General features: G+C 39.7%; 1 protein-coding gene across 1 annotated transcript in view; it reads right to left on the bottom strand.

Annotated features, from left to right (window-relative positions):
* The window catches only part of PKP2 (plakophilin 2), an 84,904-nt gene that overhangs the window by 56,399 nt on the left and 959 nt on the right, over nucleotides 1-27,546 (bottom strand). The window contains exons 2-4 of the mRNA XM_003126396.5: nucleotides 14,643-14,755; nucleotides 13,335-14,017; nucleotides 5,485-5,620 (exon numbers count right to left, since the gene is read on the bottom strand). Coding sequence (XP_003126444.4) covers nucleotides 5,485-5,620; nucleotides 13,335-14,017; nucleotides 14,643-14,755 — 932 coding nt within the window. The remainder of the gene's footprint in view (nucleotides 1-5,484; nucleotides 5,621-13,334; nucleotides 14,018-14,642; nucleotides 14,756-27,546) is intronic.

Genomic DNA, 27,546 nt, shown 5'->3' with positions numbered 1-27,546 from the left:
AACAAAAAAAGCAAACAATACATAATGGACATAATTTATGTATGGAAGACAATGACAAACTCTATAGGTGTAAGTATGTGCATAATTTAAAAAAAGATTTCCTCTGTAACTCTGATTACCTGATCAGGTATTAGTTTTGATTTAAAAAATTATGAAAATTTCTACTATAAAGAGATACCTTTCCTTCTGGTTATCAGATTAACAAAAAAGAATAAATAACTTGCAGTAATGGTACATGTGAGTAGGCACTTTGACATCATGTTGCTGGGAGTGTAAATCTGTATAATTTTGAAGAAGATTTATATTTATCAAAATTAAAAATGACTCAATAGTAATGAGGACTGGATTTACCTACCATCTGAAACAATTCTGAAAGCCAGACATAAATATGTATATATATATATATATATATATATATTTTTTTTTTTTTTTCCTGCTCTGTAGGACCCCCCCTAGGCATATGGAAATTCCCAGGCTAGGGGTCAAATTGGAGCTACAGCTGTTGCCCCACACCACAGCCACAGCAACTCAGAATCTGAGCCACATCTGTGACCCATATCACAGCTCACTGCAACACTGGATCATTGCAACACTGGATTCCTGACCCACTGAGCGAGGCCAGGGATCAAACTGCCAGCATTCTGGATACTAGTCAGATTCATTTCCACTGCACCACAATGGGAAATCCCCAGACATATGTTTATACAATGGTTTATAGAAAAAAAAGAATCTGAAAAGAATGGATATATGTTTGTGCATATAACTGATTCACTTTGCTGTACACCTAAACTAACAGAGACTTATAAATCAACTATACTCCAATAAAAATGTTTAAAAAGACCTAAAACCATAAAGATCCTAGAAGAAAACAGGCTGTAAGCTCCTTTACATTGGTCTCAGTGATATTTTTTTGGATTTGACATCCAAAGAAAAGGCAACAAAAGCAAAAATGAGTAAGTGGGACTATATCAAACTAAAGAGCTTTCGCATAGCAAAAGAAGTCAACAAAGTGATAAGGCCACTTACAAAATAGGAGAAAATATTTGCAAATCATATATCTGATAAGGAGTTAATATCCAAAATATACAAAAACTCATATAACTCAACATCAAAAAAACCCAAAAGGACCTGATTTTAAAATGGGAAGAGGACAGGAAAAGAAAGAAAAGAAAGCATGCAGATGGCCAATAAACACATGAAAAAGATGTTCAACATCACTAATCATTAAGGAACTGAAAATCAAAACCACAATGAGATTATCACCACACACCTGTTAAAATGGCTATTACCAAAAACACAAGAAATGACAAGCCTTGGCAAGGATGTAGAAAGAGAAAACCCTGTGCACTGTTGGTGGCAATGTAAATTGGTGCAGCCACAATGGAAAATGGTTTGGAGGTTCCTCAAAAAATAAAAAATAGAACCACCATATTACCCAGCAATTCTACTTTGAGGTATGTATCTGAAGGAAACAAAAACACTGACTCATAAAGATATAGGAATCTTCCATCTTCACTGCACCATTATTTATAAGAGCTAAGACATGGAAACAACCATGTCCGTCCGTCAATGGACAAATAGATAAAGAAGTTGTGGTGTATGAGTATGTGTGTGTGTTTGTGTGTGTATGTATATAGTGGAATATTTATTTGGCCATAAAAAGGAAGGAATTACTGCTATTATGACAATATGGATGGACCTTAAAGGCGTTATGCAAGTGAAATAAGTCAGGCAGAAATAGACAAACACCCTATGATCTCACTCATGTGTGGAATCTAAGAAACAAACAAAAAACTAAACCAAAACAAAAAAACTGAAATCAGAGGTACAAAGAAGAGATTGGTGGTTGCCAGAGGTGGAGTTTGGGTGGGGGGATGCCGTGGATGAAGAGGGTTAAAATGTACAAACTAACAGTTATAAAATAAATAAATCCTGGGAATGTCACAGCATGGTGACCATAGTTAACGATACTGTATTATGTTTGGAAGTTGCTAAGATAAAGGATCATAAAAAGTTCTTATCACAAAAGAAAAAAAATTGTAACTATTTGTGATGAGGAATGGTACCAGATTTATTGTGATGGTCATTTCACAATATATACATATATCGTATCGTATACCTGAAACTAATATAATGTTATATGTCAATTATATCTCAATTAAAAAACAAAAGGCAGGAGTTCCTGTCGTGGCGCAGTGGTTAACGAATCCGACTAGGAACCATGAGGTTGCGGGTTCGGTCCCTGCCCTTGCTCAGTGGGTTAACGATCCGGCGTTGCCGTGAGCTGTGGTGTAGGTCGCAGACGCGGCTCGGATCCCGCATTGCTGTGGCTCTGGCGTAGGCCGGTGGCTACAGCTCCGATTCAACCCCTAGCCTGGGAACCTCCATATGCCGTGGGAGCGGCCCAAGAAATAGCAAAAAGACAAAAAGACAAAAAAAAAAAAAAAAAAAAAAAAAAAAAAAAAAAAAAAGGGCAGGAAAAATGTTGTTAAATATACTAATTGTAACCTTTTTTCATTTCTTCCAAAAAATAAGAAAAGGAAAAGAAAAACCATAAATATTCCCCATATTAAATACCTCAAAAACAAACAAAAAAGCCTTATAGGTAGCATCATACTTAATAATGAGAGCATGACTGAATGCTTTCCTCTAAGATAAGAACAGGACAACATGTCCACTCTCTAACGTCTTTTTAACATTGTACTGGAGGTTTTAGCCAATGCAAAAGAAAAAAAAGAAATATAAGTCATCCAGATTGGGAAGGAAGAAATAAAACTGTTTTTATTCACAGATGACATGACTGTCTATGTAGAAATGTGATGAATCTACAAATATGCTCTTGAGCTAATATCACAGATATAAAATCTGTGTAATATCACAGATACAAAATCAATTTATAAAAATGAACTGCTCTATTGTATAGCACAGGAAACTATATCTACTAACTTGTGATGGAAAATGATAGAGGATAATGTGAGAAGAAGAATATATATGTACACACACACATATGTATATATACACACATATACATGACTGGGTCACTTTGCTGCACAGCAGAAATTGACAGAACATTGTAAATCAACTATAATGGAAAAAATAAAAATCTTAAAAAAATCAACTGCACTTCTACTTACTATCATTGAGCTATCAAAAACTGACCAAACCCCCCCCTCTAATCATTTATAAAGTAGACCTAAATAAATAGTGAAATATACTATGTTCAGAGGTCAAAAGACTCAATGTTGTTTAGACATCGATTCTCCACATATTGATCTATAAATTCAATGCAAACTCAAAACAAAATTGAGGCAGCTTTTTAAAATATAGAAATTTTTTTTTTTGTTTTTTAGGGCCACACCCCTGGCATATGGAGGTTTCCAGGCTAGGGGTCTAATCGGATCTTTTGCTGCCAGCCTACACCAGAGCCACAGCAATGCCAGATCTGAGCTGCATCTGCAACCTATACCACAGCTCACAGCAACGCCAGATCCTTAACCCACTGAGCGAGGTGAGGGATTGGACCTTCGTCCTCAGGGATACCAGTCGGGTTCATTACTGCTGAGCCACAAGGGGAACTCCCCCATAGCAGCTTTATTTGTAATAGCCAAAACTCAAATGTCTACCAACAGGTAAATGGATAAACACATTATGGTGTATCCATACAATGAAACATTACTCAGCCACACACACACACACACACACACACACACACACACACACACCCGTTTGATACATACAACATGGATAAATCTCAAAAGATTTAAGCCCAGTAAAAGAATCCAGACAAAAAAATGCACACATACTCTATGATTCCATTTATATTCAATTCTAGAAAATTCAATTAATCTATAACAGAAAGCAGGTCATTGGCTGCCTGGGGATTAGACATGGGTTGGGGAGGGGTGGGATGTTCTGATTACCAAGGGGCACAGGGAAACTTTGGAGGCAGTGGATATGCACATTATCGTGATTGTGACGATGTTAAAACATACGTCAAAACTTTTACATTTTGTACCTTAATAAAACTATTTAAAAAATGAACAAAACTGGTACATTTGCACAAGAGAAATCTAAGCAGTAATTTTATTTTATTTTATTTATTTTTTTGCTTTTTAGGGCTGCACCTGCAGCATATGGAGGTTCCCAGGCTAGGGGTCGAATTGGAGCTACAGCTGCCAGCCTACACCATAGCCACAGCAACGCCGGATCCTTAACCCACTGAGCAAGGCCAGGGATAGAACCTGAAACCTCATGGTGCCTAGTCGGATTTGTTTCCACTGCACCACGATGGGAACTCCTAAGCAGAAATTTTAAAGAATGAAGTAAGGCTAATATATATGGAAGATTTCCAAGATGCAGTGTTAAATGAAAACGAAGAACTGTAAGTAACCTGCTACCATTTGTGATTTTATTTTAAACAAAAAAGGATATTCAACTAACTCATCCAATAGTTGTTTCTACATGCATAAACTATCTCTGAAAGATACCCTCAAACTGATGAGAGGGACAGAGAGACAGAGAGAAAAGGAGGAAGGGAGGGAAGGAGGGAAGGAAGGAGGGAGAATGGGAGGTGGAGAGAGAAAGAGGAAGATGGGTGGACTGTGGTTTGTGGCAGGAGAGAAACTTACTTTTCACTGGACACTTTTTGAACTATGTTTTTCACCCCTACAAGTATACGACTTTTTAAAACAAACATAAAATGACCTATTTGGAGGATCTATCCTATAGGAACACCTGAGGAAATGCCAAAAGACATACGTACAAAGCTGTCCATTGAACCATTGCTATAATATGTTAATGAAACTGTTAAATGAAAACAAAAACTGGAACATACTGCTTACATTTAATATAATTTTTAACTATTAAAAAAATAGCCTAAAATGAATACTCACTTTCTCTCGCAGAAAAATCTGAAAGTACAGACTGTTATAAACAATTATCTCTGGAGATGGTTCTAAAGGGAGAGGTCAGATAAAGAAGGGAGAGGTTTGTGTAGTGATTTATTTTCTAAGTTTCTGGATTGCAAGAAATTTTTTCATAACGAGTGCGTATTTCCTTTAAAAAAAAAAGGCTCAATAAAGATTTTTAATTTTTTTAATTTTTTTTGGATCATTTTAGGGCCACACTCTTGGCATATGGAGGTCCCAGGCTAGGGGTCAAATTGGAGCTGCAGCCTCTGGCTTATAGCCACAGAAACACGGGATCCGAGCCTCATCGGCAACATATACCATAGCTCACGGGCAACACCAGATCCTTAACCCACTGATCAAGGCCAGGGATCGAACCTGTTGTCCTCATGGATGTTAGTCAGATTTGTTAGCCAAGAAGGGAACTCCCTATTTAATCAAATTTTAAATTGAGTTATGATTGACTTATAACTCCATAAAGATCTTCAAAAATTAAAATTGGTTTCGGTTTGCAGGATCACCATGATAGACGTGTAAGTGTGCTAGTTTTGCACTGGACTTTAGATGATATACTCACCCTTTTCCGTGCTTCAGATTTCTGGAAGCACTCATGCTGTATGAAAGTGGCTGCAGCAGAAATCCTGGATGGTAGCGTGTGGTCTGCCTCAAGCATACTCACTGCTCGCTCCAGAGTCATCTCCACGTCTGCATTCCTAGACAAACAGTCACAGATTCAGCAAAATTCCAAACTTGCTCCTTCTTGCCTGTCAACCTGATCCTCTAGAGATGATTTAGCTAATATCGGAAACCACCTAAACATCTAAGCCTTGGCTCCTCTTTAGCCAAAGGAGAATCAGCCTCTGAGGTTAGAAGGTATAAGAAGGTAGTTGCAGAAATACTCCAGTCCTGGTCAGACCAGCCTCTGAAGGTACCACTGAATTGAGAGGAAACTTAGCTCTGTTTAAGATAAATATGTATAGAACGATAATTACATCTTATAAAGTAATTTTAAAGGTACAATAAGACTTTACATGGAATTTAAAATAAATTTGGTCACAAAAACTAAAAATTATTTCCCTGGTAAATGCCACACCTGTTAGGTTAAACGGTTTCCTTCAAAAATCATTAGGTTTTCTTAAAGCTGTTCCGAATCTGTTATTTCACCTGAAAATAGGTTTTAAAAGCAATATTGTAAAAGTGCTCTTATTTTATGAATATAGTCATATGTAAACAGTAAAAGGCAGGAAAATGAGTTTGGCTAAAATAAGTCATGCTGGTGTGGCAGAATCCATCAGGAAAGGTAATGATTAAATGCAATTATAAAAAGCCTATATTTAAAAAATAATTTTAAACACATTCTGTTACTGTTTGTTTTGCCATTGTGACATTCAGTTTATGTCTATCTAGTAGCATCCTTTGTCCTCTACCAACTGCAGGTACATATAGAGTTGATGAAATCTGATTCAGTTTGATACAGGGGACAAATGAAATTGCTACGTGTAAAACAATAATTCCCAGAGTTCCCATTGTGGCTCAGAGGTTACGAACCCAACACTTGTATCCATGAGGATTCGGGTTCCATCTCTGGCCTTGCTCAGTGGGTTAAGGATCTGGCATGGCTGTGAGCTGTGGTGTAGGTTGCAGATGTGGATCTGGTATTGCTGTGGCTGTGGTGCAGGCCAGCAGCTGCAGATCCAATTCTACCCCTAGCCTGGGGATTTCCATATGCTGAGGGTGCAGCCCTAAAAGCAAGCAAGCAGACAAACAAACAAACAAATTCCCAAATGCCTCACAGAGCTGGCATTTTTTCCTCACCTTTACTTCTGCCTAGAGGGTAACTAGGTTAGGCAGCCTATTACCAAGGTGGATGTTAGCACATTCACACTTCCTTAAGTATAGCCTCAGAGAAACCATACCAAGGGTGGCTAAGGACATGCCTTAAAGGTGAACAACAGCTCTTTCTGGCTTCAAAGAGGTTAACACCTGATTCATTCCAGGTAATGGAGATTCAAAAGACATTAAAGGAGGGTGTTTTCCAGTATCTGCTAGTAAGCACCATGAGTCAATTCTTTCTTGTGTCAGGCTACCCCTGACATATGCACCTGTGTACAGAGCTGAGCGTGTATATGTTGCAAAAGGCATGTCTGTGTATGGGTGGATGTGGCACAGTGAAGGAATAAAAGCAATAGGTCTCATGACTAAAATCGAATTCCCACTGCTTCTGAAACACATGTTCAAACATAGAAGTGTTACCTCATGAATATAAAGGTATTAAAAATGAAGCAGAACAGTTCTGGCATCTATATGGAGAATTATATAATGATCTCATATTTTAAAATGTTGTGCCTCAGGAGTCAATTTAATTGGTAGAAAAGTAGGCTATTACCGTTAAAACCAGAATTTGAATCACTTGAATTTAATATAAACACCCTTTTTAAAAGAGATGGAACAGAATGTATATATGTATGTGTGACTGAGTCACCTTGCTGTATGGAAGGAAACTGACAACACTGTAAACTACCTATAATGGAAAAAAATAAAAATCATTAAAATAAAAAAAATTTAAAAAAATAAATAAAAGAAATGGAAGTATTTCCCATGCCTGGACACCAATGGATACCTTTACAGAGAATTCAAAAGTCAAATAATTTTGTCTTTCACCATCTACCACTACAGGTGTTTTAAATGATGAAAGATCATGCATAACATAAGAACAACCTTCTATTTAACACTTTTTTAAAAAAAAGATTCAGTCATTAATCCACTTCATAAGTCATAAATGACTCAGGAAAGTTTGAATTTCCCAAGTCTCTAACACCCACAAATAATTCCATTACTCTAATCATTTATTTTGCTGAACATGATTCACAAAAAAGCTTTACATTTGTTACTAATGCTACCTCACTTTATCCCGAAAAACAAATCCCAAACAGAACCAAGACTTCTTCAACAAGGTCTGCCACAGCTGTGAGGGCATCAGTTTTCTGTTTTGGTATTTTCTGTAAAGTCCAACTCTATAGCCAGGCCTGAGTTCTGACCTCAGTCTGATTCTATTTCCTGCCATTCTCCACCCATCTCTTCCCCCTCTTCCAATTGACCAACCCATCTTCCAATCACATTGGACTTTTCATTTTTCTCTAAACACTACACACCTCTTCACAAGCCACTCTCTCTGATTTTTCCAGAAAGCCCATCCTTCTACTTCTTTCTTATCCATTCTTTAAGACTCAATTCAAATATCATCACTTCTGTAAAATCTTTCCTGTGCTCCTATCCCCATCCAGTGCTATTCCTTTCCCCTGCTATTCTCCCACAGCATTCCTCCCCCCTGTTACCTGAACTAGAAGTCTGTTTGCTCAACCAAATCACAGAAGCCAATATAAGGACACCAGGTTGTGGTGAAGGAAAGTACAGCATTTATTGCAGGGCACCAAGCAAGGAGAGTGGGCAGCTCATGTTCAAAAGACTGGATGGCTTTCAGAGAAGGGTTTTTAAAGGCAATATTAAGGGTGAAGGTTTCAGGGTGTCTGCACTCTTCTCATTTGGTTTGTGGACATTCTTCTCATTGGCTGGTGGTAAGGTGACAATCCAGGAATCTCAACAATCAACCTTCTGGTTCTGACTAGTGTGATGATCGGCAGGTAGACACCAGCCACCAGAGGTAAGAGTCTTAGTTTCTACAGAACAACTCAAAGATATGAGTCAGAGTGTTATCTATATCCCTTCAGGAGGAACTAGGAGTTCTGTGACACTGCTGTCTAATGATTAACTGCTAGAGCCAGTTCTTTGGAACTCAGAGAAGGCTTAGGAGATTAAAGCCTTTTTTTCTTCAAACAAGAAACAAGGGACAAGGAGGGGATTTTGTACCCAGGTAAGGTCCCAGAGAGTCCTGCTTGGTTTCAACTCAACCTCTCTCTTCCTCTCTACTTCCTTCCCTGACTCCCTTTCCTCTTTCCTTCTTCCCTTCCCATTTACTCATAAAACACTACCTGAAGTCTGTAGAAATGTGGTTTGGGAGATGGAGTTGGGGAGGGGAGGATCAGGAAGAGCAGTTGCAGAAGTGAGTATTTTCAACAATTTAAAAAGTTAAAATGATATCAGTTTACACAAGAAATGTTAAGAAGAAACAGTGTAAAACATCATTGTCAGAATATGAAATATTACAGGAAAAAATTTAAAATGGTATTTTTTTTAGGTGTTAAATTCCTCATCAACTGCATTCCTGACAGTAACAACACAGCACTACACCAGCCAGTTCCCAGATACATGAATAGGGCTATAGAGCTCTGAAGATCAAGCAAACATCAGATGATGAATGAAGAGCTCCTGAGTGTTGTCAGATGTTTAGGAAATGAAAATCTCCCTACTTCACCAAGATTTTAAGTGTGATAAAAGAGTTGCTTTGGAAAGATGACTTTGGAGCAAATATGTGTTTCTAGAGACAGTTTTGAGTGCACTACAAGAGTCTTAGCTGAAACAATAAAGTTGTGAACTGGGCCATTAATGGAAATGGAAAGACAAGTTGAAAGAGGCTTGATGAATCAAAGAACTAAAGTTGGTAATTAAGAGGATGTGGAGGGAAATTAATATGACATCTTTTCTGCTCTGTGCTGCTCTATGTCACAAACTTGACTGATGATAGTACCAGAGATACAGGCTCTCACTTCAGCCTCCCTCTATTAATCCTAGAGTGCATCATTCTTTTGTTCTCTGAATTCCTATAGACACTAGTACAATCTAGCACTTGATATGTCATTTTCATTTTTGCTGATCCTCCTTAGACCTTCATCTACTCCACTTAATTTGTATATCTAAGGTGCTTACTGCACTATTGGGTACACTGGAGGAACCTAATATTCATTTCCTGAACCACCAGTTGCTTACAGATACAGAAATCATATTTTCAGAAAAATTGATCTAGAATGTTTTACTCGATGATTTCTTAAAACTTTTTCATTAGTCTGATTTAGAAGAGGTATTCTATATCTCTTTTATTCCAATGTCTTGATTTTCAGCTGCATTAGTAACTATCTGACCAGCCATTCTTCTTTTGGAAACAAAGATCCATTGTTTAATACCTTATATCATTATGTAGGTGTAGATATGTTCCATAAATGTGGAAGAATACTTCTTTACACATGGGACTTCCACTAGATATAAAAAAGTAGGTTCCAAATATAGGGATTGGATAGAGTTTGAAATGTGAAATGGTGCTAGGCAAAGAGCACAGAGTGTACTGTCAGGAGCAGGGCTCTTGGGGCAGCCTGTCGAACTGAAACAAGCCATGAGACACAACAATGGAGAAGAAAATCAGGCATGGATGCCACCTTCATCATTCTAGGAAATATACCTGACCCCCTTTCCTTTCCATACACAGCAAAATTGTCAAGAAACGTTCATGCCTATGATTTCTGGTGTCCAGCGTGTTATCTTTGGGGATCATCAGGAATAGATTTCTTGCCTTTTTAAAATTAATCAGTTAATTAATTAATTAAAATGTCTGTCTTTTTAGGGCCATACTCATGGCATGTGGAAGTTTACAGGCTAGAGGCTGAAATAGAGCTATAGCTACTGGCCTACAACACAGCCACAGCAACGCAGGATCCGAGCCGCATCTGCGACTTACATCACAGCTCATGGTAACACTGGATCCTCAACCCACTGAGGCAGGCCAGGGATTGAACCCACATCTTCATGGATACTAATTGGGTTCATTCCTGATGAGCGATGACAGGAACTCCATTCTTGCCCTTTATTTTAAATTTCTTGACCCTAAGTATTTCTTCTATTCTTTGAAATATGATTAATTGTTCTAATAAAATCAGCCTATCTGTTAAAAAAAAACTAAGTCAAAATAATATAGTTAATCTTTCCAGAATTGGAGCAACAAAAGAACCTAGATAGTAAGAAAAAAAGTTTATCTTTGGTTTCTTCCTTCTTCTTCTTCTTTTTTTTTTTTTTTTTTTTTTTTTTTTTTGCTTTTTAGGCCCACACCTGTGGCATATGGAAGTTCTCAGGCTAGGGGTCGAATCAGAGCTACATCTGCCAGCCTATGCCACAGCCAAAGCAATGCAAAATCCAAGTCACGTCTGCAACTACACCATAGCTCACAGCAATGCCAGATCCTTAACCCACTGAGCGAGGCCAGGGATTGAACCCACATCCTCATGAATCCTAGTTGGGTTCATTACCACTGAGCCACAAAGGGAACTCCGTCTTCCTTCCTCAATTTCATTCTTTCACCACATATTTATGTAGTGCCTATCATGGACCTGACTCTGTTTTAAGGAACTGAAAATACAGAGATAAGACACTCACAGCAGCTCGAGTCTAAAGGGAGAGCAGGTAAGTTAATGAATAACCACAATATGTTATTCTGGTAGAGACATCCACACGATGCAGCTCTCTGAGACACCTAGATTGAGAGGGGAGTGGCCAAGGAATCACAAGTAGCCAGGCAAAAGCATAGCTACTGGGAGGAAATAGATGAGAGAAAGAGGGAGAGACAAAGGAAAGAAGGAGGAAAAGGAAGGTAGGAAAGGAAGGAAGGGAGAAAGAAAAAATGTGAACAAATATTTTTCACTAAGGAAAGTGAAAGAGATTCGAAAGATGGTTTGAGTGTTTGGAGGTGTGTTGGGGGATGGTGATGAAGGGTGAAGGAGAATAGAAGGAGATGATGCTAGAGTGGTAAGCAGAGGTGAAAACACGGACCTTAAGTGCTATGCTAAAAAGAGCCCAAATTTGGTGGAATTATGGAAAGGTTATAAATTGGAGAGAGAAATCATCAGATTTGGAAAGATCATTTTAATAGTCCTAGAGAATGGTTCTGAGTGAGCAAGACCTGAGGCAGAGAGACCTGTGCAATAGAGACAGAAAGAAGGGTAAAAATGTTAAGACCCATTAAGGGAGCACCAAGACCAGAAGAGAAGGGTAGCCAAAGATGACTTCCTTGGGCATGCATAAAAGTCTTCTCAGAGAAGACTGGGACATGGCTAGAGAAAACCAAGAGAAGCTGGTGCCCTGACAACCAAGGGAAGACAGACTTGCACAGACAGTGGTGTCAAATACTATCCACAGACAGAATAACAGAAGGACTGAATATGTCTCTGTTTCAGATGTAGCTTTAAGGTGGTCATTGGTAGATCTGTGGAGTGACTATTTCAGTGAAATGGTAGGGACTAAAGCCAAACTTCAGTGGACTGATGATAGACTGGGAAGTGCCAAGGTGGCTGAAGCAACATGGGGACACAGAGATGGAAGAAGAGAACGCCAGCTGCACAATTTCATTTAAAGAGATGATAAAAGGTAATAACTTCCATTAAGCAACTTTAGAAATTAAAAAAAATCACATATTTAGTGTTTTACCACAATGATACTACATCATTATTTTAGGAGTTACTGATGTAATCATTCATTCATTTCTCAATCTCTCTCTTTCTCTCTTTTTTTTTTTTTTGCCTTTTCTAGGGCCACTCCTGTGGCATATGGAGGTTCCCAGGCTAGGGGTCCAATAGAAGCTACAGCCGCTGGCCTATGCCAGAGCCACAGCAACTCGGGATCCGAGCTCCATCTTTGACGGATACCACAGCTCACCACAATGCCAGATCCTCAACCCACTGAGCGAGGCCAGGGATTGAACCCAAAACCTCATGGTTCCTAGTTGGATTCATCAACCACTGAGCCACGACGGGAACTCCTCTCAATCTTTCTCTTAGTAAGTGCCTCAGTTGATGAAATTTATGCTCTAGCATTAAACATGAATAAAGGTTAAATTCCAAAGATTAGATTAGTCAATAATCTCTTATTCATAAAGTAAATAGAAGAGGCAAAAAAATGACTTTGAACTTCAATAATTTTAGTTTTACAAAAACAAAAATCTCCAAATCACTGATACTGGAATCAAAAAGTAATATTATCAGGTATCAAAGAAAGGAAAGAGACAGCTAGAAATTAGCTCTCTATCTTTTTATGGTAGTAGTTACCAAAAGAGAAGTCGAGGGTCACTCTTAGCATCAGAAATAAACTTTCACTTTTTTTTTTTTGCCCTTTTCCTTCCTTTATTTCAAGAAATGACTGAGAAAAAGCATGCAATGATCATTTCTTAGTCTACTTTGGAGTTAACTCTCATTCAAAGCAGATTTTCACACAGCCAAGGAGTAGCCATCCCTTTAGCCAGCAACTGATTTGGAACAGATGGACTAAAAGTCACATTTCTTACAAAGCTGCCCTGGGAGCAGGTCGCTTGGCCCCTGTCCCTGAGGTAAATAGGCTAATCTGTCAATTAGGCGGCTGCCTGAGAAGTCATTTTAATCACTTATCTTGGGAAGCCTTTCTCTGCAGCCCCAGAAGCGCCAGTTCACGTGGTGAGGGCTTTGGGAACAGAATGTGCTGGCATCCACAGCGCCACAGATTGAGAAGCGGACTCACCCAAGCTGAGCATCGGTGAAAGTGCTTCTCTCAGAGAGCATGTTCCCACTTCCTCCTGCTGCCACTTGGCCCACGGTCATGTGCGTCTTCCTGTTGCCCGACTCCACGGCTGTGGCCTCCCTTAGCGTGCGCGTGCTATGGAAGGAGCTCTGGTGCCAGGACGACCTTGCCGCCCGGCTCTGCGTGCCCCCCTGCGAGGGCGCCGGCCGGGCCTGCCCCGCGGCCGGCCCGGAGGTCACGTAGTTCTCCTTCTCCAGGAGGTTGCCCAGGCTGTGGCTGGTGCCGGGCCTAGGGTGTGTGAGCACCATGGGGTGGGCCGGGGCGCCGTCCAAGACGTCTTGAAAAGCCCCATAGTGGTACCGCCGGTGGTAGGTGTCGTAGAGGCGCTGGCGGCTCGCTGCCCCCGAGTGGCTGAAGCCCACGATCTCCGAGCGCGCGTATCTGGGCGGCGCGAGAAGGGTGGACCTCCGGTTCTCCTGGTGCCGCAGCGTGAGCCCCGCCTGGCTTCTCTGGCTGTACTGGTGCTCACTGTGAGGGTACGGAACCCTCTCGGGGCTGCTGTCCGGGGAAATCTCAAGCCTCCTCAAAGGCTGCCTCAAGGACCTCTCTTCCACTGACTTCTGGGAACTGTACTGTGAAGTTCCTCTCCCCCAGCGACCTTCGTAAGTGGCGGCCGTGCCTGTCTGCACCAGAGAGAAATACAGTTTAAATGACACATGAGGTGGTTTACATCTTTGTGGAAGATTCGCTCTTCCAGGACTACAACACAAGGTGTTGGTTTCTCCGAATCCCCTGGAGAAGTCGGCTCCTTTCTGGGTAAAATCTGTTTTTAAACGAGACTTGGTTGACTGCGTATTTGCACCAGGATTTGAGATTGTTTAAAGTTTCCAGTTTTCTGTGGTGTTCACACAAAACCAGTCTTCTCATAATTCATTTAGGAAAAGGTAATACTTGAGAATGGTCAACATTAAAAAATAATCTAAGAATGTTTTAAAGTTTATTTATTTAATTTTTATTTTATTCTTTTAGGGCCATACTTGCGGCATATGGAAATTCCCAAGCTAGGGGTCTAGTTGGAGCTGTAGCCACTGGCCACACCAGATCCCAGTGGCATCTTGACCTAAGTGTCAGCTTGCCACAAGGGCTGGATTCTTAACCCACAGAGTGAGGCCAGGGATAGAACCTGAATCCTCACATACACTGTGTTGGGTTCTTAACCCCCTGAGCCACCATGAGAAGTCTAAAAATGTTTTTAAAAATGTTTTCTTGGTAATCTGGTAACTGGGATTATATTCTTTTGTATCCTACCTTTAGCACATCATAAGTTTGAGTAACAGGGTAACGCCCACCAGCAAAATCATTTTCAACCAAGTGTAGATTGTAGACATATTCAGGAACACTGCTAGTTCGGTGAAGATTTCCTGCAATCAAGCAATATGAAAATAATGTAAGTGAGCCAATCACTCAAAAAAGACTGTATAGCAATAGTATATTTTAAATTTAAATAGGTAAAGTCAATGACAGGTACTGGATTTATAATAGTGTTTTTTAAATTCTACGTTAACATGACCCTTGGATGTGGCAAATGGTTGCAGGTTATCACAACATTCTTCACAAGCTTTTCAAAATAAAAGCTGAATTAAAAAATCTTAATTTTTTTTTTTTTTTGAGGAAGGGGAAGAAAGGAGAGAAGAGATTTTCACAAAAATCTAAAAACATTTGTTACAATGCTGAAAAATTGGGAATCGCTCAACTGGCTTAGGTGGTCAGTACTATGAAAGTTCAGTTTAAGTCAGAGTAGGAACTCTGAGGCTTCCCAAGAAGGACGTAGGCGAAGGCAATAAATATAATGGGTTGGTAGGGTCAAAGAAAACATGGATCAGCTTGACAAAGACCAACCCTGGGCCTGAGGCACTTGGCAATGTGAGAGTTAGGCAGGAAAGGGAATCAATTTCTGCACTACAAAGGAATCCATCAATGGCTCATTCTTAATTTGGGATCTAACAGTCAGCCCACCTGCAGACACTGCACAGGAGGCAGCCCTTCCTGCTCAGCTTCGTGGGGCCTGCAGGGAGTCTCAATTGAGGTAAATCTTAAAATGCTCCTCTTTGAGGAGGGGGCAGCAGAAGATGGGGTTGAGATGCTCTTCTACCTGCTTTATCCTTCCTCCATCTTTTTATTTGTTCTTTTGTAACCACCTACTGCCTTACTAAAAACAAAAAACAAAAAAAACAAAAAAACAAAAAACAAAACAAAAAAAACAGCTAATCAAAGTAACTGACGATCTCTAAAACCTAGGTAACTTCTAGTAACCAAAATTACTCTCACAGAGCGTTCTTTTATAAATCAAAGGAAAAAATAAAATACTCATTTAACTCTTCTAGGCTTCAGAGACGTGTGAAAGATGTTGGGAATAAAACAGAGAGACCCTTTCCAATACAATTGGAACATACCAACATACTTTTCCAATAAATTGTTATTGAGTCTAGTAATAAATTCACAAGTTCTTTTGAGACTAAAATAGATTCACAAGTTCTTTTGAGGGGGAGGGGGAATGGAGAATGTTGTTGTCAAAAAGCTGAAAAGAACGAATCCATCCCAAATTTTGTTTGTACATGTGTCTTATTTCCTGAAGCCAAACAATCTGGCTGGTACACAAGTTTCAGGCCTCAAGGGGTCCTGGGCGAGGCAGCTGCAGGCTTGTAACTGTCACCTTAAAGACCAAAGGAGTTGAGCTAAGCCAGGCATCTCCTGTTTCGAGGGGCCTGATTTCTTCTCAAGGATTAGCAAAAGGTCAGGCAGCCCCTTAATTTTTAACCTCAATAACAGAGGATGCCTGGAACTTGGACACTGAATGAGGGAAGGAATCTTCTGTACAACCCCACAGCAAAAGTTGTGAAAGGCTTATGGACTCAGCTCCCATTGCCTGCCTGAGGTTCCTGCTGAGGCTGCCCAGGCTGTCTGAAGCCCCCACCGCTGGCCCCACAACTTCTCTCACCCCACCCCCATCCCAGGCTAACAGGGAGGCAGGGCTGCAAGGGTCCTGCTGGTGTGGGAAAGGAGGCTAAATGTTTAATTTACATTCTTTAACTCACATTGTTGCTGGTGGTGGTAAGGCTTTTTAAAACAACTTGGATAACTCCTTACATTTCAATATTACTTTTCTTTAAGGAGCTCAAATTATTTTATTTTTCAATATTCTGTGATGCAGAGTTAGCTATTATCCTGTCCCTTAATAAAGAGGAAAACTTAAATTACTTGCTTTAAACTGGAAAGAGATTTAATATCAGATTTGACCTCTGGGTTCATCCTTCCACAGATCTCTGCTATTTGACTGCATGTGTTTCTTCTGAAACTGCCATTTATCAAAGACTTGGAGAGTTATTATCATAGTTGTTGATATGAGAACCCCAAAACAGTCATTCTCATTCTCTTTCCTCTAGAACCTTTACCTGGGCAACTCCAAATACTCTATGAATTTAATTCTTTATTTGATGACATAAATCCTTATAAGGAAGCTTCTTCAGTTTTCAAACAAATGAACTGATACTGGGTTCCTAAAATAACTACAAGGTAGTTGGTAAGAGGGAATAAAACAGGAATAGATTTTTATACCATGGACTCTTGTGCAAGAAAAGCTGTGACTCCTGATATTTAACCTGCTGGATGTGTCAATAAATAGAAGTTTCTCTGGTTAAAAGGCCAATATTAAACAACAAATAATGCACATTAATTTGCCTAAGCAATCATGAGTTTGATATAAGGACAGTGGATCAATGAATTAGCAGCTGTGTTCTAAGATTTTTTTAATCTTTTGGGCCACCTTGTTGCATATGGAGTTCCCAGGCCAGAGATCAGATCTGAGGTGCAGTTGCAACCTACGCCACAGCTGCAGCAATGTCAGATCCTTCACCCCACTGTGCTGGGGCCAGGGATCAAACCTGTGTCCCAGTGCTCCAGAGACACCACCCATACTGTTGCGCCACAGTGGGAACTCTATGTTCTAAGATTTTAAAGAAATTTTGAACTGGGTGGAATTAAAAAATAAAAAGGAAAATATTAATCAGGATGGAAACTAATCTCGTAAGGAAAGCCATTATTTTCTGTTCAACTAGAGAATAAAATATATAATTATTGAAAATATAAAATAACTCAGCTATGGCCTTCTTCAAAAATAGAAATAAGAAAGTAACGAAAGAAAGATTCTTTGTGGCACAGCTGGTTAAGGATCCAATGTTGCTGCAGCTGTGGTGCAAGATACAACTTGGCGTGGCTTCAGTCCCTGGCCTAGGAACTTCCATATGTCATAGGTGCAGCCAAAAAAAAAAAAAAAAAAAAAAAGCAGCAAGGAGTTCCCACTGTGGCTCAGCAGAAACTAATCTGACTAGCATCCATGAAGATGCAGGTTCAATCCCTGGCCTTGCCCAGTGGGTTAAGGATCCAGTGTTGCCGTGAGCTGTGGTGTGGGTTGCAGACGTAGCTCAGATTTGGCGTGGTTGTGGAGTAGGCCAGTGGCTACAGTTCTAATTTGACCCCTGGCCTGGGAGCCTCCATATGCCGTGCGTGTGGCCCTAAAAAGACAAAAAAAAAAAAAAAGCAACAAAAACATATTCATTCAGGCACATCCAGCTTCAAATAAATCCAACATAAAAATCCATATTTTCTCACATGGAAAATTAAGGAATGATTATATTTCAAAGGGTTTGTTTACATCACAAAAAGAAGTAGGTATTTTCCCTAAACTGAAGAAATCTGTGGACTTGGTCTGGCACCTCCAAATCTACCACTTTCTGTGTGTCTGGACAAATCACTTAGATTTATTTCCCATAATTTTGCAGAGATACTGAGAGAGAGGTCTACCTGAGAAAGCAAATTGTAAGGCAAAAATGAGATATGGTCTTAAAATAAAAAATTTAGGTCACAAAATTTGTTTTTTCCACATATTTTCATGAATTAATCTATTGTAGAAAGAGGGATAAACTGGTTTGTAGGCTTTAATTTACGCTGTGTTGTATCTCCAAGTTTTTATTCTTGTAATTTTACCAGTGATATAGAATTTGGCTTTTTGTGGTTATTTTTGATTGACCCAGCCACTGAGGATGATCATAATGACATTATTATGGTTTTAGAGGCCATTCATTTCACTTACCAGTGCATAATGTGCTCTTGCTGTTTCCTAAAGAAGATGATGATTTATAGGGAATATTTCAAATTACTGTTGACTCAGGCAACATGATCTAAACCTTTTCTTCTAAGAACACTGTGGATGTCAATGGAGCCCATTTAATGGGAAATGAAGGAGGTAGTTACAGAACTCCAACTTCCTCAAATAACAAGCAATTCAGGTCAAAGCGACTGTGGGAGCAGGGTTGGAGTTGGGAGGCTGAGAGTGAGGGGAGTTGGTTTGATGGTAGAAGAATTCCAAATTGCTCAGGAGATAGCAGACGTGTAGACCCCACAGAACGTTATTTTCTCCCTTTCCAAGTCAGAATGTTAATCTGCATGATGTGATTGATCCCTGAGCAGCTGTTTTGTAGGAAAATATCTTCGTTTCTGGTCATCTACGAAAATATTGTCCAAAATAATGGAATATTTTTAAGGTTAAAAATAGTAAATTAATTTCCATAATCAGTTCTTTCTTTGTAAGTTTTGTGACCAGCTTTATTACCTAATTGGTTAAATTTGATACATTTATGAAATCAAATGGACAAGCCTCTTTTGTGACTCCATTAACAATATCTGGGCTAGTTTAAAACATCAACTACAGCTTACCTTAAGGTATGTAGATGATAAGAGAAATGCTAAACAAACAAGACCTTTAAATTATCTGCTTATATTAGAGAGAAGAGAGTAGTATTCGCATTCAGAAAAGCATCTTTTCTTTCAAGTCCCTAGCACTCTGAGAAGGGTTAAAAACAGATTTGGTTCACTCTAAGCTCTAAAAGGGGAAGGTGTAGAGATGGCAGTAGGCAGTATAACAGGTATGGTTAAACGTAGGCATAGAAATCAGTAGGTGTTCACAACCGCTACTGATTTAAATGCTACACTTAATTGTGCTCACAACCACAAGCAGCTGCCTTCACAGTGTGGATTCACAATGGTCTTTTTGATGGAAAGAGACTCCGGAAGTCTGAATGCTATCGTCTTTTATTTGGTCTTTCCACAGCAACCTCTGGGCAACAACAGCTCTTTTCCTCTGCATACCTTAAAAAGATTTAACTTGGTCCAATAAAGTAAAACTGGGGACATGTTATTGTAGGTGAGACATGACATCTTGAAACTTTTAGAAGGAATCTGTATAGCAATTCATATTTAAATAGATCCTCAAAATCATTTACTAACAAAAGGAGGTACTTAAAACATGAAATATGCTGGGACCATAAACAAGGACTCCTGAGTTGGTGAAGGATTTTTTTTGCCTGCGTGGGCATATAACATGAGTTCATTTCCCTGGACTTAACTTTTTTTAAAAAATTCTTTTATCTTCTACTTTTACTTTCTAAGAAAAATTATCAGATATTAATGGAAACCAAAATTCCACAACTCTGCATACAACTGACGTAAGCACTTGCTCAGGCTGGAAGACAAGCGGAATTTATTCTTTAAAAAACCGTGAGGGAGGTTCCCCATTGTGGCTCAGCGTTAATGAACCCTACTAGTATCCATGAGGATGTAGGTTCCATCCCTATCTGGCATTGTGGACAGCTGTGGTGCAGGTCACAGAGCTGGCTTGGATCTGGCCTTGTTGTGGGCTGTGGCGTAGGCTGGCAGCTGTAGCTCCAATTCGACCCCTAGCCAGAGAATTTCCATATGCCACAGGTGCAGGCCTAAAAAAGCAAAAACAAATTAATAAATAACTAACTGTGGGAAGAATTGTCTTAAAGCAGATTAAAGCCTATAGTGTTTTGCAATATTGAAAAATTAACAAAAAGTGTGCAGTGCTCTAAGTGACCAGTTAACCAACAATGAGAAACAACTCAGTGTATTGAGTGAGTATAAATGTGTAAATGCTGGCTGAGTTCTCACAGAACGGAATATGCCAGGAGTCAGTGTTGGTGGTACAGCAGTGAGCACAGCTGACTGCTAAGAAAGTTGAATGTGCCAAGGATGGGCCAACTCTCCTTGCAGAATGGATCACACACTCCATGTGTCACTGTGTCAAATGGTCAATGGCTATCACCTACTAGCCACCAGAAGTCCTGATTTTTCAGGAGCCCCTTAAGCAGTTTATGACGTCAGTTTATGACATTTTGGGGGTAATCCTCAAATTATTGCTTTAGACAACCACGAAACATATTAAAAAGGTCCTTTTATATTGCAGGTGTCTATATCATGTACTTTGAGTAGCCAGAATATGCGGTTCTAAAATGTGTGACTATAAACTGGTAATTTAGTACTAAATTGATACATCTTGGAAGTTTCCAAATCTATATTAATTCCTACAATTTATCTCCTTATTTTGGCATTCCTGCTAATTCATTTGCTAAGCTATCTCATAATGATTACTTGTAAGATTTCACAACCACAATGACAAAGCACATTACACTCACAATGACACAAAAGAGTCAAAAAGATGAATTTATAGAACTTACAAATTGAATTACTTTGTTGTTTAAAAAAACTCAGTTTTTTGTAATGACTCTCAAGTCTCCCTCTCACTGGCCAGTGTTAACCTCTTCTCTCCCAATGGATTCCCTTCTTTAAATCCAACAAAGCTGCCAAATGTATTTTCAGAAAACCCCTGCATTTTTCATGTTTCTTCCCTGCTGAAATATCTTGTGTGACCACAATGTTCAAATATTTACCTTGCATTCAGTATCTCCCTCTATACTAAGAGGAGGAAGACGGATGAGGGAAGGCTGCCTATACAAGGGCACAACTGAACTGAGTTTTGAGGGGCTTGTAAGAGTTAACCCTGCCAAGGGGAGGGAGGGAGCACTGAGGGCAGTAGGGGTAGGGACAGGAATTCAAGCAAGATAAGCCTGGTTGGGTTGGGGAGTGGTGGTGATAGGACAAAAGTTTGAGAAAATGCAGGCATCGGATCACGGAGAACCGGAATGCCATGTTGAATGAAGATTTTACTCCTGTAGAGAACAGCAGGAAACTGAATGAATATGAATCATATTCATTTGATGCTCTAAGATTTGAGAAAGTTTATTACCTAGGTGGAGAATGGACTGGAGTGAGGCCAGATTAAAGCAAGAAGAGGTCTTATTTTCCAAGTAAATTTTTACCTTGTTGACGTAAAGAATCACATCTTTTTTTTTTTTTTTTTTTTTTTTTTTTTTTTTTTTTTGGCTTTTTAGGGCTGCACCTGAGGCACATGGAGGTTCCCAGGCTAGGGATCTAATCAGAGCTGTAGCCACTGGTCTACGCCACAGCCACAGCAATGCCGGATCTGAGCCAAATCTGCCACCTACACCACAGCACACAGCAAAGCGGGATCCTTAACCCACTGAGTGAGGCCAGGGATTGAACCCGCAACCTCATGGTTCCTAGTCGGATTTGTTTTTGCTGTGCCACGATGGGAACTCCATATGTGGATTTTGATGTAGGATACCACCAGGGAACTCCCATGTGAATTCTTTTTTATCTTTTTTTTTTTGTAATTACAGTTGATATACAATGTTTCTTCAAGTTCTGTTGTACAGCAAAGTAACCCAATCACACACATTTCCCTGTGCTGTACAGTAGGGCTCCACTTCCCATCCACTCCAAATATAACAGTTAGCATCCAAAAACCACCCCCCAAATGCCCATCCATCCCACTCAGTCCCCCTTTCCCCTTGGGAATCCCAAGTCTACTTTTAATGGTAACTGTGAGCTGGGTTCTCAAGTGCTCAAGGTTTATTGTTTCTTAATATGCATTTTCATTTAAGTCTACATATTGATTGGGCCCCTAGCTCATCTTTAAGCATTTCAGTTAGGAATAGAGGAATTGTTTTCATGCCCTATATTCAGTCACCATTAATAGTATTTTTCTTTTAGCCACACCCGCAGCATATGGAAGTTCCCAGGCCAGGGACAGAACTCGATCACAGCAGTAACTAGTCACAGCAGTGACAACACCATATCCTTAACCCAAAGAGTCACCAGGGAACTCCACCATTAATGGTATTACACAAAAAAGATACACAATAGATTTTTTTTTAATAATTCTAAGAGGATCTGAAATTCTGCTTATTGTTCTTACCCTAACAAGTCAGAGGAGTGAGATGGCTCACTCTAATACAAAGGTTAAGTTTTCTACGAATTGTGTCTATTCCCACTGCCTTTTACTGTTTACTTCCCCAGAAAGAATATGGTATTTATATCTTCATACATTTGTGTACATGACAAAAATCACTGGATTCCAACATTTATCTCAGAATTGTGTAATTTAAAATTCTTGAATGTCATCTGAGATGGAACCAAATGATCTTATTAGATGCCATAGTAATCAAGTCTGATTTATAAATTCCAAAGGTTTTAGCAACATATTTATTATATTTCATTATTATCATAGATGGTTTGCCAATAATATGCTTGTTCTCTCAGAAAAGAAAAAAATAAAGCTTTTAATAATTTCTGTTGATCAGACCAGAAATTCAATTGGAGTGTAAAATTAATGTTAACTTACTTTAATACATGGTAAAAATATTTAAAGCTAATATCTAAAACAACACTTCAGGAGAATGAGCCAATGTGAGCAACAAATACCTAGAATATCTAATTCAAGTGGGCTATCCTCTGCTGCCATGATTGGAACCACTAGCACAGCTATAGATAACATTAACACAGTCTTTTAAAGTCTACTTGAACCGTTCTCTTCTCTTAAGGTAATATCCTCCATCTTATCTGGGACACATAGATCAATGTACTTTTATAATCAAACTCTGTAACAGTTCCGTTGATTTTCTGTTACACTCTCATTCAAGACCTTATCCATAAAAGATATGTTTTCACCATTTCTAAGGGTAGGGAGTTAATTTTTCTATACTCACCATGTTAGTATTCTATTTCTTTTGACTAATTATAATCACAAGAATTAAGAAAACACACACACACACACACACACACACACACACACGCCCCCTCATTGCAACTGATCTGCTAGACACTGGGCTAGATTAGGCAGATATGCTGGTACATTAAATCAGGTGGCACTACTGACACTTTGCATTCCCAGCAGCATGGCCATGTACCTGCCACCCCACCATCTAACTTTTTTTCCATCTCCCCGATTTTTTCTACTTTCTAAATGACTAGTCACCCCACTCCCGAAATTTCTTCTTCCTGGAATTCCTTTTTGGCAACAAATAATTCATACGGGATTTAAACAATGCTAACTCACCTCCCCGGAAATACCTATTAATTGCCTTTTTTGCTACCTTAGCCAATTTTCAGTCCTTTCTCCAGAATTCCTTCTAATCACAGATACATACAACATCTTGGCCAGGAAAATAATTTAAGTAAATGGCATGCCCCAAGTTTTTATGGTAGATTTCCAAAGAAGCTGCAAATTTTATTAGGATATTGTTTGTTTTGTTTTATAAAAGTATTACACACAACAGTTTAAAATATGACTTTCTTCCTATGCAGGCACCCAAGGGGGAACTATGTAATAAATAAAGCAGTAGTACTTTCAAAGGAGTAATAAATAGGAAATGACACTAAAGATTTTTCCCTTTGCTAATACCTGCAATTCTTAAATGTCGTCTATGTGATTTTTATAGAATTTAAAAAATTTCCTACAATACAGACTCATTTCATAATGCTTCTATGCACCTCCTTTCCACCCCCTGTACCTCCCAAGAGTTACAGCTAACTTTAAAATGTTTAGCACAATTTATAACAACCACAAAGTTAAGAGAAATTTACAATGAAAACCACTCACTTACATAAAGGCATTAGGGAGAAGTTGATGGGTTAAAGACACTTGCAGGGTATTTATCAACAAATCAGTCCCATTTATCTCATCTCTGTTTTCAGCAGATTATCTGATGCCTCAATCTTACAGGTATGTCAACAATTCAGAATTCTTCAGGGCCCTGGAGCTAATAGCAGTTAACACCAGGGTCCTTTCTTCCTGGAATTTCTTATGTTGATACAGGATTCTTTCCAGACCCGCACAGTTTCAACAACTGCCTGTCTGTTTCAACTTTAGAGACAGGATAGTAACACCGGAAATAATAAAAACAATACTCACAACCATAAGGAACCCCCAGACTCTTTTTCAAAGAACTTTAATTAAACAACATCCACAAACCACCCCTGGTAATTGTTCCATGGTGTGCTAATGTTAAATTCCTTTGAAGCCAATTTCCTCTTTGAATCTCAGAAAGCTGAGTAAGTAGGTGTTGTTTGTTGCCTTATCTCTCTGCCTGACTTGCACTTCTGTGTAGGTTGCTGAGTGTATTTAACTTACTGAGAAGCTCCTGTTGTAATAAAAATATTTCAAACACTTTGTTCCTTAGTTGGACTTAGGCAGTTGCCTTGAGCATTAGAGCAGAAGCATCACGGCAATGCCCTCTGTTCTATCATTTGTGAACTAGGAAATATTCCTGCTGTTCCCTCCTAGAATGCTCTTCTTCCAGCCCCTTTCTCTCCTATGTCCATCCTACTGAATTTTTGAGACCTAAAATCCCAATCCCTTCAAGAAGCTTTTCAAATTTCCTTCAGCTAGTAGTCTAACTCATACTACTAAACTCCATCATTTGTTGGCTGTTCTTCTTTTGAGTAGCTTACCATTGTTTCCTTGATAACACTTTTTTTTTTTCAAAGAGGGCAGTTTCCTTCTACAGACTTTAAACTCCATGCTTTAAAGCAAAGAGGCTGTATGTTTAATTCAGCATCTGCATAGTGCCCTGCATGAAGAATAGACTCACTTGATAGTTTTTGAATTCACCAAGCAACATGAATGCACCATTGTTGAGAGGACAAATCACGTGAGGGCTTGGGACTAAGTGTCCAATAAATGTTGGACACGACACATTCTTCATACATAAAATGGCTCCTCATATCTATCTCATATAATTGTTTTAAGGATATAATGAGATGCAAATATATTCCTGAACCGGGTTAGGCACATAGTAGATGTTCAGCAATGCTCCCTTTCCTTCTGTTCATTCCATGCATTTACTTAATAGCTGATGTCTGGCTGCTCTTCCTGGCTACCCATGCTCTTCCTGGCTACCCATTCTCAGAGGGTAGGAAAGAATATTTAAGGTGCAGCTCTTGTGTCCCCCATGCAGAAGCAGCTAGTTTGGCTCTAATTTAGCACTGGACCTGCACAGACTAAAGGGGTACAATGAACTTGCTGGTCAAATGTTGGACTTGGTTGTCTCACAGCTAAATTTTAGGTTCGTTTTTTCCATGTGCCGTGGCACTTCTGTGTCATTGAGACCTTACCAATCTCTCAGAACTATCTCAATTTTATTTAAAGGAAAATAGGAAGGGGCTATAAGGGGCTTAAGATCTAATAAAAATCCCATTTCATATTAATTACCAAAAAGCTTAACAATATAACTGATGAGTGGTTTAAAAATTCAGGCTTGGAGTTCCCATCCTGGTGCAGTGGTTAAGGAATCTGACTAGGAACCATGAGGTTGCAGGTTCGATCCCTGGCCTTGCTCAGTGGGTTAAGGATCCGGCGCTGCCGGGAGCTGTGGTGTAGGTTGCAGACGCGGCTCGGATCCCGCGGGTTGCTGTGGCTCTGGCGTAGGCCGGCGGCTATAGCTCCGGTTGGATCCCTAGCCTGGGAACCTCCATATGGCGCGGGAGCTGGCTCTAGAAAAAGACAAAAGTAAGTAAGTAAGTAAGTAAATAAATAAAAATTCAGGCTTGCAGAATTCCCGTTGTGGCTCAGTGATAGGAAAGGATCTGGAATTGCTGCAAGGTTCGGTGTAGGTCACAGATGTGGCTCGGATCTGGTGTGCTTGTGGCTGTTGGCATAGGCAGCAGGCGCAGCTTCGATTCTACCCCTAGCCTAGGAACTTCCATATAACAAGGGTGCGGCCCTCATATTAAAAAAAAAAAAAAAAAATCAGGCTTGGGATTTTAAATACTACCAGTTGCTACAAAATCAGGCTTGGGAGTTTAAATACTATCAGTTGCTGGAGTTCCCGGCGTGGCGCAGTGGTTAACGAATCCGACTAGGAACCATGAGGTTTCGGGTTCGGTCCCTGCCCTTGCTCAGTGGGTTAAGGATCCGGCGTTGCCGTGAGCTGTGGTGTAGGTTGCAGACGTGGCTCGGATCCCGCGTTGCTGTGGCTCTGGCGTAGGCCGGTGGCTACAGCTCCGATTCAACCCCTAGCCTGGGAACCTCCATATGCCCTGGGAGCGGCCCAAGAAATAGCAACAATAACAACAACAACAACAAAAAAGACAAAAGACAAAAAATAAATAAATAAATAAATACTATCAGTTGCTACTTAAAATCTGTGGGAACTTGAGTGTCACTTAACTGTTTAGTTTCCTCATCTGTGAGATGGGGATTAAAGGACTACCTCACAAGCTTTTTTTTTTTTTTTTTTTTTTTTCCCCTAGAAACGTAAATAACACAATGAATGCAAATCATACAGTCCAATTCCTGGCACATAGAAAGCACACAAGTACATCAACTATAACCATTAAATATCTTCTCTTTACCCTTTAAGTAATTAAGTCTTGATTGCCTGATTCTTTTACACAAAGGGAAAACAATAGAGCCTCCCAAGGTCGGCTGTTTTAACTCTCTGATCTGGTCTGCAAGCATTTTTCTTTTTCCTTATAGGCTCTACATTTACCATTGCCCAGGTTAACTTCCCAGAGAAACAGTTCAACACTGCAGGAAATAACAAAAAACCCAATTTAATTGTTCAATTTCTTTCCCCTTCTCTTTTCCACAATAAACTTATAATACTTTTAAAATGAAAAAATAAACACCTAATATAAGGACTACTATTTTTTCAAACTCGTTCACCTCCAAGCTTAATTTTTTTGGAGATACCAGCGCTGTGCTTACAAGTGCGTTGGTAGGGCGCAGCGAGGCGGGAGGGGCTGCTGCTGGCGGGGCCAAAGTCCCCTTTCTTCTCCTCCTCCTCATCCGCGGGGTGGTGTGATTGTTCCCCAGCCCAAAGCCTCCTACCCAATCTTTTCATTTCCTAGATCAACCACTCGCTCCGTACACTGGGTGGAGTGCCCCCAGGTACCTGGGCGAGGCACCACAATCCCAATATACAGCTTGCAGAAA

Source organism: Sus scrofa, chromosome 5 (assembly GCF_000003025.6).
Source record: "Sus scrofa isolate TJ Tabasco breed Duroc chromosome 5, Sscrofa11.1, whole genome shotgun sequence".
Classification (NCBI taxonomy): domain Eukaryota; kingdom Metazoa; phylum Chordata; class Mammalia; order Artiodactyla; family Suidae; genus Sus; species Sus scrofa.
The sequence above is the reverse complement of the archived record's forward strand: the minus strand, read 5'-3'. Positions and strand labels throughout refer to the sequence as shown.